Here is a 15,225-nt window from a genome sequence, read left to right as displayed (position 1 = left end):
AAAGTCGTTCAGAATAGCATTAATCGTCAAGTTGTGTTTTATATACTTTGTCACTAAATTTCACACTGAGTTACTAAAAAGGAAAATCTATAAAACACTTTATTATAAATTTCTAACTAAGCACATTTCTTTAAACATTTTTTCCCCTAGCGTGAAATACTTTCACCAAATTTATTGGAAATACTTACGTTTTGTAATCTACGATTTTTAAATGGATTTAAAATTTTCCCACGGTAAAGTCCCTAAATACAAAACACGCGTGTGAAAAATTTGTTGACATTTCTGCTTAGAAATTTAGTCAATAGTGTAATTTAGCTTTCAGGAATGTTAAAAGACTATGGAAAGCCTAATAGAACCACACTTAAACAGGTGTAACATCGTAGAACTGCTAAACGGCGATAAGCCGGTCAAAATATGTGCTCCAATGGTGCGCTATTCAAAGCTCGCCTTTCGAACGCTTGTACGAAAATACGGCTGCGACATTGCGTACACCCCAATGATAATTTCAAGCTCGTTCGTACAATCGAAATCTTGCAGGGACATTGAATTCACCACGAACAAAAACGACAGACCCTTGGTAGTTCAATTTGCTGCAAGCTCTGCGAAAGACTTTGCCGATGCTACAGAACTTGTTTATCCGTTTTGTGATGGCGTTGGCCTAAACTGTGGCTGTCCACAACGATGGGCGATGGCGAAAGGTTACGGCGCAAAATTACTTCAAAATCCTGAACGGCTTGTGGATTACATTCGTTATGTGCGAGCAAAAATAAGCGATGAAGCGTTTTCGGTTTCTGCTAAAATACGGCTCCACGAAGACCTCCATAAAACTGTTGAAATGTGCCAAATGTTGGAAAAGGTTGGTGTAAGTTTTATTTCGGTTCACGGCAGGACAACAAAAGAACGCAACCAGCCAGTGCATTACGATGCCATCAAGCTTCTCAAAGAATCCATTGCCATACCAATTGTTGCCAATGGTGATATTAAAACTTGGAATGATGTAGAAAAAGTCCATCGTTTAACCGGTAAAAGTTTTGGTTTATTTAGGTTAACAACCTGTATTTGAAATAATTTTGGGAAAAGTAATATAGTCTGTTTTAGCTTTTTCTATATACTTTATATTGTATATCTAAAAAACTAGTGTAAAACAAAATTATTTAGTCCTAAAAATATAATTTGGGTGTTTAAGTGTTGATAAACACGTAACATATATATAAAATTATTTTTTATATTCATATCTATTTGGCAATTAAAAAATTGTCAAATGTGACTATACTACAATCCGGGTTGTAGATAAACTTAAATTAAAGGAAAATAAAATTTTATAAGTTTGAATCAAGATACAGCCACAGTTTGCAACAACAGACTTGCCAATCAGTCATTGAAGCTTTCAGAAGGTCAATATCATAGTTCATGTAACTATGGCAAACTTAATATATGTTAAATATAAAGATATCTCCTCACCGACCTCACCCTAAATGATGACAATGACCTCTAAAGATCTTATAAATGGCTGATTTTAAATCAGACTCGAAAGTCTAAACTATATTGATTTAACTATATTTGTAGTTATGTTTCAGTGTCTAATAACTTTCATTTTTTTAGAAGCCAATGGTGTAATGGTTGCTCAAGGCTTGTTGAACAATCCATCGCTCTTCAGTGGAGCTGAAAACACGACACTCGATTGCGTGCAAGACTGGATTAAAATATCTCTCGGCCTTGGAACAAACTTCACCTGTTTTCATAACCACTTGATTTACATGCTGGACAAGGTTACCACAAGATCCGAAAAGCGCGTCTTTAATGCTCTGCAAAGCACGCCAGCTGTCTTGGAATATTTGGAGAAATTTAAATGATCTATGTTTTTCGTATATTACCACGCATTACTACAATCTTTGATGGAGATGTTTTTGTAGTAAAACTTTTCGTAGGTTGTATTATTACCTCAATTTTTTGCACTACTGTGTCAATCAATATACTTCTGCTATCCACTGTCAATATTACATGCCGGGATATTTCAAAATTCAAAGTTTTTAGTATATACTGTAATTCAAAAACCTAAATTTGAATATATTTGCTTGAGGTATACACATATAAAATAGCTTTGTTGCAAATAAGTTTATGTAGGTCTTGCATCGTTACCACTAAATAAACAATCAATCATATATTTGCAGTGTAATTTTTTTAACTATTTTTATATATATATACATGTTTATTGCTCTAAATCATGAGTGCCTGTTTTTCATTGCCTTCAAATGTGCCGAAAACTTCTCTGGGAAGCAGAAGGTTTCATGACATTCCAGTCCAAGAATCAAAGGAGAAATATGAAAACACCAATCATCAAACTGTGCAAAGTCTGTTAAGCTTTATTGATGGTGACATTATTGGAAAGGAATCAACTTTAAATGGACCCTATGGCAAGCGTGAAGTGGTGTATTGTGATTACATTGCTTCTGGCAGGGCTCTGAGATCTATCGAAGATTACATTTTGGAAAACATTTTGCCGTTATATGGGAACACACACACCACAACCACCGTAACTTCGCTACAATCATCAATGTTTTTACAAGAGTCAAGGTAATATGATTTTATTCACTCTTATTTTAAAGTTAAAATATAGAAAAATATATATACCTGTAAGTAAAGATAGTTATTTTTACTAAATATTAAGATTTACATATTATGTAGATAAAACATACTGGTGTTCATTAAAACCAACTTATTTTCTCTAAAACATTTATACATTTTCATATTAATCTATATAATATTGAATAACTAGTTTTAAGTCATTTATTATAGCCATTAGAATATGTGTTATTTATTATACTATAAAGCAACCTAATACATACTTTATACTATTAAACATATTTTTCCATAGTGTGTTTTATGTTGTTTTCTGTCCTCTCAGAATGATGATTCGTAACTCTGTAAGAGCCGATGAGCATGACGCAGTGATTTTTGTGGGCAACGGAGTCACTGGAGCGGTCGACAAACTTATCAACGCACTTAACCTTGACAAACCTCCCGTTGTGTTCGTTGGGCCACATGAACATCATTCAAACCTTCTTCCTTGGCGTGAAGTTGCAGCAAAGGTCCAAATTTGTGCTAGATCTGTTTTGCAGTAAAAATAAATTAGCATATTAAACGTTTTTAAAAAAAACATATTTTTGCCAATCATTTTAATTTAAGTTGCAGCTAAGGTTTAAATTTGCTTTTAGCAAGAAAAATGTTTTACTTTTCGGGTTAATATTACTTGAGTTAGGAATGTGAGTTACTTGACATTTTATCGTGATATCTATACCTGATATTTTGGACAAAAATATCGCAATCTGATCTCATGTCAAGTGACATTGTTTTTAGTACAAGCAAAAAAAAAAAAAAAAATGTTTGAAAGAAATTTTTTACTAGATTATTAGGCTGAAAATTGCTTTGGCGCTACAAAGTTAACCTACTGTTTTTTAAGAAATTTGCTTGACTTTGTAGAATTGATGCATTGAATCATAAATTCCAGTTGAAATTCGTGTATTGATTTATTATCGATCGGTACCAATACCATCTTAACATCAGCGATAGCGATACCCACATGAAATCCGTATTCCCCCTCAAGGGTTATTTTCGCCAATTTTTAGCAAAGGAAATATTAAAGGCAAATCTCAGAATATTTTAAAATGTTGATGAAACCCAAAATAAATCTGACTTAGTTTCTTGTTTCGCAAATAAATTTGATTAAATAAAAAAAAAACTTATTCTCCCATTTATGAGACATTTTTGTTAGCTCATTAGTTGAAAGCCAACTATATTTTAAATGTGATACATTTTAGTTTTTCTTTGTAAATGGCTGTATTGGTCTTATTCCAAATAGGGTTATCAGGTGGCGCTATATAAAGACAAATTATATTAAATTCTCGACAAGTTTTCGCCCAACCATGCTTCAGGTCAAAGTAGAAATGAAAACAATTAAAATGCATGTAAAAGCACCAGCGTGAGTATAAGGCGATAAGAAAGAAGAAGTTATTCTGATTACCCTATTTTAGTTTTTAAATCTCTGTAAATCAAGATAAATTTAATTTAAAAAGACTTCAGAATGGTCACAGTTGTCATTCACATGTTGCATCTCTGTTTTATTGCAGGTGATAAGGATTTGTGAAGATGAAAGTGGACATATCAACTTGAAACATTTGGAAGCAGCTTTGTCAGAGTGGAAAGTGACTGGCTTACAAATGATCGGCTGCTTTTCTGCCGCATCCAATATCACTGGTAAGGCTTTTCTTTAAAAATGTAAATTTTGTGAACAGTTTGACCAATAAAAGTGATTAACACTGTAATAATTAACAAATAATTAAAGTAAAACAACATAAACAAATATCAACCATATTTTTTATAACAACATAAATTGTCTTTTATTTTAATCTTAGCATACTTTTTTAGTAAAAGTGACGCCAGAATAATGCAGAAGTTTATCACTTTATTATGCATTTTTATGAAAAACATGCATGTAAAGTATTTAATTGTGGTAAAAAAAATATATATAATATATATGTAATACGTATCATGGGCGCCGGATGTGCAAAGCGTTTTTTTTTTGGCACCCTGGAATTCCGCCCAGTTTGTAGAAATGATTGCGGGCCGCATGATTTCCATTGGCAAGTCGGATCTAGGTTGCCATACCCTGGTTTATGTTGTTTTTAATTGCTTATTTTTGCATTTTAATACGTTAATTCCAGGTATAATTGCTGACACTGCAGCTGTCTCTTCTCTGCTGCATAAGTACGGTGCCTTGGCTTTCTGGGATTACGCAACAGCGGGGCCTTATGTCGCAATCAACATGCACCCACCGGGCGATACAAGCGCATCAAAGGACGCTATATTCCTGTCGATGCACAAGTTTGTGGGTGGTGTAGACGCACCAGGTATTTGAATGTCTATTGTTTGTTGCTCTTATGACAAACAATAGTTTGCTTTGCATTTCACACAATAAAACAAACAGATTTTTGACAAATAAACTACTTTGTTCTTTAAAGTTAAATCTGATTTTTTTAAATATCCAACAAAATTACCTAATTTTTTTTATTTAGAAATAAAAATATTAAATACTATATATTTAAAATTTACAACTTACAAATAAAATACTGCTCCTAACAAAATATTCAAAAACAGATTTTTGCAATACAAATTTTTTTTTCATTTTATTTATTTTAATAAAGTGCTATTTTGATACTAAAATCTCTATTCAATTGCTTGTTTATTTAAAGATAACAACTTCAGTAAATAAGTTTTTTAATTTTTTTTTCCTTAAATTACCCTTTAATCCATAAAAACACTTTTTTCCAGGTGTCCTTGTCGTTAAACGATCGTTGCTAAGGAGCGAGGTCCCTACCAACGGAGGTGGGGGATCAGTGTTTTTCGTGTCAAGAGGGGGGCACCGTTACCTTCAGGACGAGGAGGCCAGGGAGGAAGGGGGAACCCCCAGAGTGGTCGGTGGAGTCCGGGCTGCTCTGGCCATCGAACTCAAAGATGTAAGTTGTTTTTGTCTTGAGATAAAATTTAGATTTTAACCAAGAACTTAATCTGTATTGTCACATACTGAAATAAGCCATTCTGGCAAAACTTTTTTCGAACAGATTTGCAAAATTCTGTAAAATAAGCATCGTTCTTACATTATGTTATTTACTGATGAATATTATTCTACAATTTTTTTTTTATTGTACCATGTATTTCGTAGATCTTACAACCTTAGTTGACTATTGAGCATTATTAAGTATTACCAGGCATATGTTTTTTTGAAGTCCAACCATCAAATTCAGTAATATTTAATTGGTGTTGTATTGTCAATTATGCTTTTTTAGAACAACTTTTGGAAAGAAAGACACAGATTTCCAAACAAAGACTGCTCTGTTTTAAACTAGCATTTTTGAAACAAAAAATATATGTTTACAGTAATATTTAAAAACTCGCCATGCAACAGTATAAAGCACCACATTACCGTTTTTTTTTCTGGCATTTATAGTAAAAACAGTTGAAATTATTAAAAAAAAAAAATAGTTGTTTGTCAGAAAGATAAATAACAACATTTTAATTTGGTATATATAGTTACATGTTTGAACAAAGGATTCCAAGAGTGTTTGGGGTAATTTGAAGTTTATCTTTAGGCTGGAAAATGTCAAGGCATTATTGCAAATCTATATTGTTTAAAACATTAATATTTAAAAAGTTGAACCATTTACAGAGTGTTGGTGCGAAAACAATTTTAAGTCGAGAAGAAAGTTTGTGCAAAAGAGCTTTGAAAGTGTGGGAGGAGCAAACCAATTTGCAACTGCTTGGCAAAAGATCCGAAACGACGGACGATCAATTGGCTGTGTTTTCGTTTATGATCTATTGCCCTCAAACGAAAAATCATCTTCATCATAATTACGTCGCTGCGCTACTAAACGACCTGTTTGGCATTCAGGTTTGTTTACTCTTGTTTTTGATTATATAATTAAAAGTTTAGAAGTCGTGAAAATTTGTGATTGATTTTTATCCTGAACACAGAAAAACAGATATAAACTCTTTTTGGTCATTTTCAGTTTCATTAAAATGTTTTTAAACCACCATATTTTTTATTGAAATGCATAGATTAAAAATTCTATTTTACAGTATTTTATTTGGATTTTTTAGTTAAATTCAAAAATCAAAAGTTTAATGTCCTGCAAAAAGTCATTTGCTGGTACATAACATATTATAGTAAAATAAAATTATGCATTTTTTTTTAATTTCATGTAATAATACCAACATAAAAAGTACATAACTTAAATGCTTAAAAAGCTTTGTTGAAATTTCAAGTAGACTGTTCGCTTAAGATTAGATATTTTTCTGCCATTTCTTTGATAAAATGTTTAAAAAAATTAGCAAAATCTTATTTTTTCTAAAGGGCAGAGGTGGTTGTGCATGTGCAGGGCCATATGCACAAGATCTGATGGGAATATCAGAAGACAAAGCTTCTGAGTTTGAACAAGCACTTTTAGAGGACAGGTAAAGTACCACCAAAGTGTGCTTAGCTAATTTCCTAGTAACTTCGCCATCGGTCAGCCATTTTGAACACTAGTATCACTGTATAATAGCATTTAACAGACAAGTAGGTGGAATTTTGAATGCCACAAAAAGTATATGCTTTTAACGCACAATGAATATTAAAGTCCATACATCTGATGTTGAAAATAAAAAAAGTTATTAGAAACGTTCACAAAATGTTACGTACTTGTGTATGGACTTTTTTCTCACTACGTCCTACAACAACCTCCAACCATTATTCTCAAAAGCTTTAAACACGTTTTAATCCAGCTTTTAGGTTAAAGTTGAATGCTGATTTTTTGAGTACAAACATTATAGCTCAGAATGTTTAAACTGCCTAAAAAATATTATCTGCAGTCTTGTAAATACTATCGTTCAGTGATTGTTGTTGTTTGGTCCATATTTATGCTACAAAAAACTTAATAATACAGTAAACAACTTAAAATGTATTTTTTATGAAAGGACTTAACTTAAGCCTCCTGGCCATACTATTTTGGCTGAAATTTAGAATTTCAATTCTTATTTATCCGAAATACTTGTTTGTTTTTTTTTGGATAAAAGGTTAAAATGTGTTTTTAATGATTTACAACCATTCAATTGCAGTCAGTTGAACAGAATCCATCTACGAAGGCAGGGTGAATATTCGCAGCACGAAGTTTTGCGCCCCGGCTTCATCAGAATCAACCTGTCGTACTTTTGCTCCGACGAAGAGGCAGACTTCATTATTGAGGCCGTTTCGATGGTGGCTCGGCACGGATGGAAATTACTTCCTCAGTATATGTTCAACCCCGAAACTGGGGAATGGAGACACACAAAACATAAGGTTCGTTTGAGACAGGATTCGTAAACCTTTTAGCCAAGAGAGCCATAAAAGTCGAATATTCTTGGTTGTATTTCCATGAAAGCCATATAATACTTTTTAAAATCTAGTTATAGGTTGGCAAAAACTGGTAAATTTAGCAGGGCCGTTTATTTTGTTATCACTTAAGGACAGAACAAAATATGCACCCAAAACTAATTATCTAAGTTTGCACAAATTTGATTGCAGGGTTCCATTGAAAGAATAGTACCTCGATTTGCTTCTATGTGTGTTGAAAAAGAAAATATAAAGTTAGGACAGCGACCTTGGCTGCGTGCAGTTTTATTAGATCATGCTGTGAATGATAGCTTAGATTTATCTGCAAGCAAGTTTATTTGATCAAAAGAACCATATTGCGTCACAAAAAGAGCCACAAATGTCTTGCGAGCCATAGGTTCCCGACCCCTGATTTAAGAGATTATTTAATGCCTGTATAAGTTTGTTGGAGGTTTAATTGAATTCACTCTTGTAGTTATTGACCTGGTCTGTGGTCAATTTTGTGTATTTAGGCACAAATTTGACCACGTTGATAGAAAAATTTATATTGTTTTAAAACATACACAAAACGTACGGTTCATTTGAGTTTTGTTTAAAATCACGCTTTAGGTTTATTTACCTAATAATCGGCTAACCGTTTAGCCTCGAATTTAACTGCAGTCACAAAATAAACGGTCTAGTTTTGTTTTATCATTTGCTGCAAAAATAGCCTATCGTAAGTTAGTTGTCAATTAACTCCTATTAAGTTATTCGTTTACTCTAACTAGACGCAATTTTTTTCAAAAACAACTTTCTGTCCCAATATTTTAGCTTTTTGTGTGTATTTTGTTTAATATTTTCTGCTCGTATTGCTTCTAAATATTCCAACTTTTGTATCTTCAACGAATGTTGCTGCTTTAGGTAATTACTAAATCTACTTATTAACTCCAAATCCAGTATCCCTAATTTCAACTTCATACAACTGCCAAATATGCATTTCACTCATAGGATCGTGTCTCAAACTCGTATTATTTTCAGGTTTTTGCCGATCGTAAATGGTTGGGTCATGCTCGCTTTACTCAAGATGGATTAAAAGTTAAGAACATCATCAATTCAGAAAGTAAAACTGCCCCGTCATTTCAAGAAGTTTTGGAATTGGCAGAGCAACACTTTAAGAATCCTTTAAAGGTTTGTTTTAACCAGCACAATATTAGAAAACTTTGTAAGTTTTGTTCACAGTATAATCAAGTTTTTCTCAAATAAGAAAAACTACTTTTAGTATATTACTTGAAAAATTCATTTTTTTACTTTAATTAATTATAAATATGTTGTTTTGTGCATTTAAAATATATACAGTACAATATAAAATCTCGGCATTATGTTATGTATGCCAGATACAACATGCAATGTTAATGGAGTTAATTACACAGAGCATTGTGGCCTAATAGCTGAAGGTTGTAAGTAGCATTTTGTGAACGTTTAAAAAATAATTTTCTTGTTTAATTTCAGAATGGTTGAATTTTGAAAATAAACGATTTTTTCAAAAGGTAAAATGTTCACTACTTCTGTATGGGCGATATTTATTGTACGTTTAACAACAACATCCGTTATCTTGAGATTTAATAAAAACGTTCACAAAATGCTTCCTACTTCTACATAGACTTCAATAATACATTCTACAAACCTTTTTTTATCAACTATTTTCGCAGATCTATATTATGCGTGCCGCTATAGTGGCCAGTACGACTCCAGAATGGCTTAATCGCAGAATACATATTGCGTATATGTACGTTTCATTTGTTGTATTTCCGCGGGGTTTTGATCCAAGTTGCCTGATCACCGTCTAATGTGAACTCAACACTGTCTTACTATTTTACAACATAATTTGAGTTAGACGTAAAAGAAATATCAAAGTATTTTGAACGGTTCGAATATCTCTGTATGTATTTTCAACATATTTTTTTTCAAATGAATACTGAGTTATTCGAAACGTTTAAAATGCTACCTACTTCTATATAGGCTTTGATATTCATTGCATGTCTAACTACAACCTCCAGTCATTAACTTAGGGTTGATTCGAAACGTTCAAAATGCTACTCATTCTATAGTTTGATATTCGTTGTACAAAGCTTTGATATTTATTCCACAAACATTATTTTTTTAAACAATTTTTTTCCACAGGGTTTTGAGTCCAAGTTGCCCGACCACCGTCTAATGTTTGACGACGAAACAAGTCATCTACGATGGTTTCTGCTTCCCTCAGAAGCACAATTGATGCTCCAGGGAAAATCTCTGACCACAGCACCGCCTCCCAACGTGCTCTCTGTTCGAACCAACTTTAACGTACTAAGTGAAGCCGAAATCAGGCAACACGTTAAAGTGCCTGATTTGTTTTTATCAAAGAGCTTGTTCAATGAGTTAAGTGGCTCTCAATCCAAGATGGGAAAACTTTGGAAATCTGCAAATTCGTTGGAAGACAGTACTCAACATAATAATAGGGATACTTTAGCAGAAAATACTCAAAATGAAAATAAGAATAGAAAACCTGAAGTTTCTACTGCTGATTTAGAATCTAGTCAAATCATTCCTGAAAAAAGTGAAAGCTCAGGCCCTTTCACAGATACTAGCACTATAACTAGTGATCTTCCACAAAGCAATTCTTGCGATAATGCTTGCGAAACAGATAATACGATTCAAGAAAACGTTTGTAGGATCAGGCTCACGTCCAATCCCGCTAATAAACCAACTAAAGATTCAACAGAATTCAAATTTGTTTCGCCCCCAAAGAACCTGTTTAAACTGACAGCCGAAGCTATTGAGGAATTCCAAATGGTCGGCGATGGCGATAAAGTGTTGATTTGCTTATCCGGTGGAAAGGTGCGTTTATAAATGTATTTTTTAGTTCTATAGCAGGGGTTCTTAAACTTTTTACCGCGGACCCCAAAAAATATGTTTGGTCCCGCGTGGACCACAGCAAACAAAAAATAATTAAAAATGACGTCATAAATTTACGTCACAATACAAATAGACTTCAATCTGCAGAGTTCGGTCAAAATATGTGAAATTGAAAAGGAGTCTTGATACATTCAGTACAAAACCGTTTTATTTTTTATTAAACTGTTTTCTTTGATAAGTTGATTCCTACTTAATTATACCCTAATATTTCAATTTGGCCTTCATGGACCCCGTAAAACTAGCTCACGGACCCCTAAGGGGTCCTTGGACCCCAGTTTAAGCACCTCTGTTCTATAGCTTATACTTCTACAATTTGTAACCAAACAATGATTAGCGTGAATGCCAAGTATGCTGAAAAATATGGTGAAATGGCACCTACGCATGTTTTTGTTTTTAAGTTTAGACTTTGCTGACCGATAATAGATTTTTATTTTCTAATTACAATGAAAATCGTAAATAACAACTATTTCATCTAATTGGGTAAAAACATTTTTAACTGGCTTACAAAAGCAGGCTATTAATTAAAAACAGCTCTGTTAATTGTGATGTTAAACAAAACCAACGTTTCGGAAACATTCACATTGAAGAAGGCGACTTAAATAGGTCCTTGAAAAATAACGATTACCAGAGGATATGTGTTTAAATAATATTATGCTTGGTACAACAGTTTATATAGAAGTTGGCTATATTTTGAAATCAGCATTACAACGTAAAATTAATTTGATTGTATTCTGCTAAAATACAATCCTGGTACGATACTCAACAAACGTCCATTTCTTAGGATTCCCTGTCATTGCTACACGTTTTACATCAATACAAGTTCTATGCAAAGAGCAAGGGCATTCAGTTTGACCTTGGCGCTGTCACGATTGACCCCATGACCTCTTCGTTTGACCCTTCACCCTTGATTCCTTACCTAAAGTCGTTAGGTGTTACTTACTTCTATGAAGAACAAAGTAAGTATTATATGCATATTGGCATGAAAAATTACTCATTGGATCAAAATTGGTGACAAAATTAACTAAAACTGTAGCAAGCTTTTTGTGATTGTCGTTTAGTTTACAATTTTATCGAACTTTGGTTTTAAGTTACATTTAACAATATTTCACCTGTAAGGGCATAATGGTTGTAGTAAGGCGTAATAAGAATATCAAAGCCCATACAGAAGAGCATTCTACCAACACTCACGCCTTTTGTAATGCACACAGGCAACATCAAACACATTAGCAATCCAATTAAAGCAGTTTAGTTTTAAAATCGACTGCAAATAACATTCGTGCTGTTAGTCGATAATTCTGTAATGTTACCGACTGCGTTGTTTTCCTTGTCTAATGCTACTTTGTTGAATTACATTCTGTTTGGACATCCTGATTAAATTTGCTCTGAATCTCTCCTTTTATTAAACGCTGTACATGACTTTTTGTTAGCTTCTTGTAGATTTTGATGTAAATTCTTTCCAGTGTCCAATATTAATTTATTACGTTTTGTTCCTTAAAATTGTTTGTTACTCGCTGTAATTGGTGTCGCGACAAAAGGTTTTCTTCAGTCGTAAGACTGCCACCTGATTGTCGTTAAATCAATAAACAAAAACAAAACAAAAAAACATTCGTGCTGTAATGACTAAAGTCAATGACTTGACTTAAGTTATTTCGGCCAAATGACCTAACTTGACTTAAAATTAATCTCTGCAAAACTAACGCCCAAGATTTACAATTAGTCGCATTTTGCTCTGTATTTAGCAAACTAAAATTATCTGTTTGTCCAAGTCTTCTCCGAACGACTTTATCAAAACCAACTATCAAGAAAGAATGTTTCTTGTTTATTAAGACATCCTCGAGCAAGCGATGGAAAGCTGCGCAACGTCGATCTGCGCATTCTGTTCGCGCATGAAACGTGGTCGCTTGTACGCATGCGCAAGGCGGGAAGGTTGGAACGTGCTGGCGTTCGGGCAACATTTGGACGACCTCGCTGAGAGCTTTCTTATGTCTGCTTTCCACAACGGGCTGCTGAGGACTATGAAGGCAAACTACCTCGTACAGTGAGTGTCGGTTAATTGTTTGTTTCCTTTTGGTTGGTTGGTTGTTTAATCGGTTAGTTGGTTGATTATTTGGTTGGTTAATTGGTTGGTCGGTTGATTCCTTTTAATTAGTTCGTTGGTTGGTTGGATGCGTTGTGTGTTTCCTAATTAATTTGAAAAGTCGCTTGTTTGCCTCTTGGTTGGTTGGTTGGTTGGTTGGTTGGTTGGTTAGGTGTTTTGTAATTAATGTAATGAGTCCTATGTTTTATTGGTTGGTTGGTTCCTTTTGATTAGTTCGTTGGTGAGTTAATTTCACATGTCAAGGTAGAATCGCTGCGCTAAAATCGCAAGTTATAAAATCTCAATTTGGTATCGGATCGTCACTGATGCCATCTTAATATCGGACAAGTACCGATACTACCACTTGACATTAAGTGTCGGCTCTGATCCGATATTTCCAGACATCCCCAGACATAGTTGTGTTTGCGTTGTAGGGAGGGCGACTTAAGAGTGGTCCGACCTTTTGTTTACGTTCGCGAAATTGATACAAGGCACTTCGCTGAGTCGGCCAAGCTACCAGTGATACCTGAGAACTGTCCAGCTTGCTTCGAAGCACCGAAGGTACGTGACGCAATAAATCAAGTTTTATAAAAAAAAAGACCATTAAAAAGTAGTAATTTTCTTGCGAAATGTCCCTGTTTTTTATAGTGCCACAGCTGTCCTATTTCAAAAGTCGCTTTTATGGACTTCTATAAATGGGTTGATCCGATTGCCAACCTTCCCCCCCCCCCAAAAAAAAAGTACCTTTAGAACCGAAACGTCTACTGATTATTTAATTTTTTTTTTGAAAAATTCTAGCGTTTCTCATAATTAATTTTCTTTTATTTATAGAACTGTTATAAAATTTTTGACACAGCATTTTTTGCAAACTTGTGTAATAACAATAGCAACCTTTTTTCAGTGGTTGGCAGTTTCTGGACAGCTGACACAAAATAGTGAATAAAGATAAATTACATAAGTACTCGACACAGTCGAATACTTGTGCTAAAATCTAGCGATCAAGATCAAATGTAACTGTTTATTCGGCTATTTTAAAAAACGTGGAGCTGTTATGCCGAAATACAAAAAAAATGTTTTGTCGAATATTATTGCTACGGTATTAGGATGAAATTAAACAAATTTTATCTAGAAAATACAGCTATCAAGTTGAAATTGACCAGTTTTAATCGTTGTGATTAATTTATAAGTCATGCTTATGCTTTTACAGGAGCGGCATCGGATGAAACAGCTTCTGGCGGCCCAAGAAATTCTGCACCCCCGTCTATTCAACAGCTTAAGAGAAGCAATGCACCCCTTGTATGCAAAGAACCTAACTGGCCTTGAAAGCAGCTTAAAACGATAGCACAAGGTTGCAGTTCGTTTCATACTTCGTTTTATTGTAGGCAATTAGGTGTGTCTTCTTTATTATCTTATTGTAGGGGTTTTAAATAAATTAAGTCGACAAAGCAGTGCTTCTCAAATTTGAGGAAAACTATCTCGTTTCTACCTTGCTGCATAAAGCCTACAACTAAAAAACAAAACACTAACGTTTCATGTTACGCTTGGAATTATACAAAAGTCGTTTTTTGAAATGAAATATTCATTACAAAAGAACATAAACACTTTAGGTGGTGGCGAACTACTTCTTCACCCTATAGATTGATAAGTGTTGTACCGCGAGACTTTTTTTTGTAAATTTTGTGTTTTTTGTTTATAAGAAAAGTAAGCCTCAGAAGAAATAAGAATGACGTGTTTGGGAAAATCAACACCGATTAGGAGACACTGGTCTAGACAGACAATCTATTTTCATGCTATTCAGCAAATTATTTTTTTCCTTGACTATTAAAATTGTGACATTACACAAAGGTTTTTTGGGTAGTTGTTGCATTATAAAAAAAACATAAGGTCAGATAGAAAAATACTTTGGCATTACCCAAAGTACCTTGCCTTGAAGAGCGATTGTCAAGTTATGATGTTGTCGTTTTGTAGAAGGTGTTCCACAGCCTAAACAAAGTTTGCGAACGACTACTATAGAAGTATTACACGTCATTTTAGTTTATCAATTGTTCAAATATAGTATATATTGAGTTTAACGTTGCGACAAAAAATTGTTTATTTCACTGTCTCTGTGCTGAATGCTCAAAAATTATTCACAACTGTTTCTGCGAAATGTTCAGATTTTTATAAATACCAACAACCCATGGTTTGGATTTTCAATTTATCTTTACAACAAGAACGGACTTTAAAAAAGAACTTTCACGATAAAAAAGGAAAGAACAGTATGGTAAGAAAACGATTGGAAAAAAGAGAAAAATTGCGAAAAGTAAAACAC

The 15,225-nt window shown here is 33.7% G+C and overlaps 2 protein-coding genes across 2 annotated transcripts; both read left to right on the top strand.

The window, feature by feature from the left end:
• Window positions 1-305: 305 nt before the first annotated feature.
• On the top strand, window positions 306-1,870 carry LOC146134590 (tRNA-dihydrouridine(20a/20b) synthase [NAD(P)+]-like). Its single transcript, XM_083397148.1, has 2 exons — window positions 306-1,022; window positions 1,603-1,870. Exons 1-2 carry the CDS (start codon window positions 338-340, stop codon window positions 1,851-1,853), a joined length of 936 nt encoding a protein of 311 aa, XP_083253274.1. The 5' UTR covers window positions 306-337; the 3' UTR covers window positions 1,854-1,870.
• A 332-nt stretch (window positions 1,871-2,202) lies between these two features.
• Window positions 2,203-15,148, top strand: LOC146134589 (uncharacterized). The gene is made up of 14 exons (XM_083396735.1): window positions 2,203-2,574; window positions 2,906-3,089; window positions 4,128-4,254; window positions 4,722-4,907; window positions 5,329-5,513; window positions 6,224-6,445; window positions 6,908-7,008; window positions 7,651-7,870; window positions 8,921-9,070; window positions 10,064-10,759; window positions 11,619-11,793; window positions 12,665-12,875; window positions 13,349-13,475; window positions 14,122-15,148. The coding sequence occupies exons 1-14, from the start codon at window positions 2,225-2,227 to the stop codon at window positions 14,254-14,256; spliced, it is 3,069 nt and encodes a 1,022-aa protein (XP_083252861.1). The 5' UTR covers window positions 2,203-2,224; the 3' UTR covers window positions 14,257-15,148.
• Window positions 15,149-15,225: the final 77 nt, after the last annotated feature.

Source organism: Ascidiella aspersa, chromosome 9 (assembly GCF_963924565.1).
Source record: "Ascidiella aspersa chromosome 9, kaAscAspe10.2, whole genome shotgun sequence".
Classification (NCBI taxonomy): Eukaryota; Metazoa; Chordata; class Ascidiacea; order Phlebobranchia; family Ascidiidae; genus Ascidiella; species Ascidiella aspersa.
This window is presented reverse-complemented; position numbering and strand designations above follow the sequence as displayed.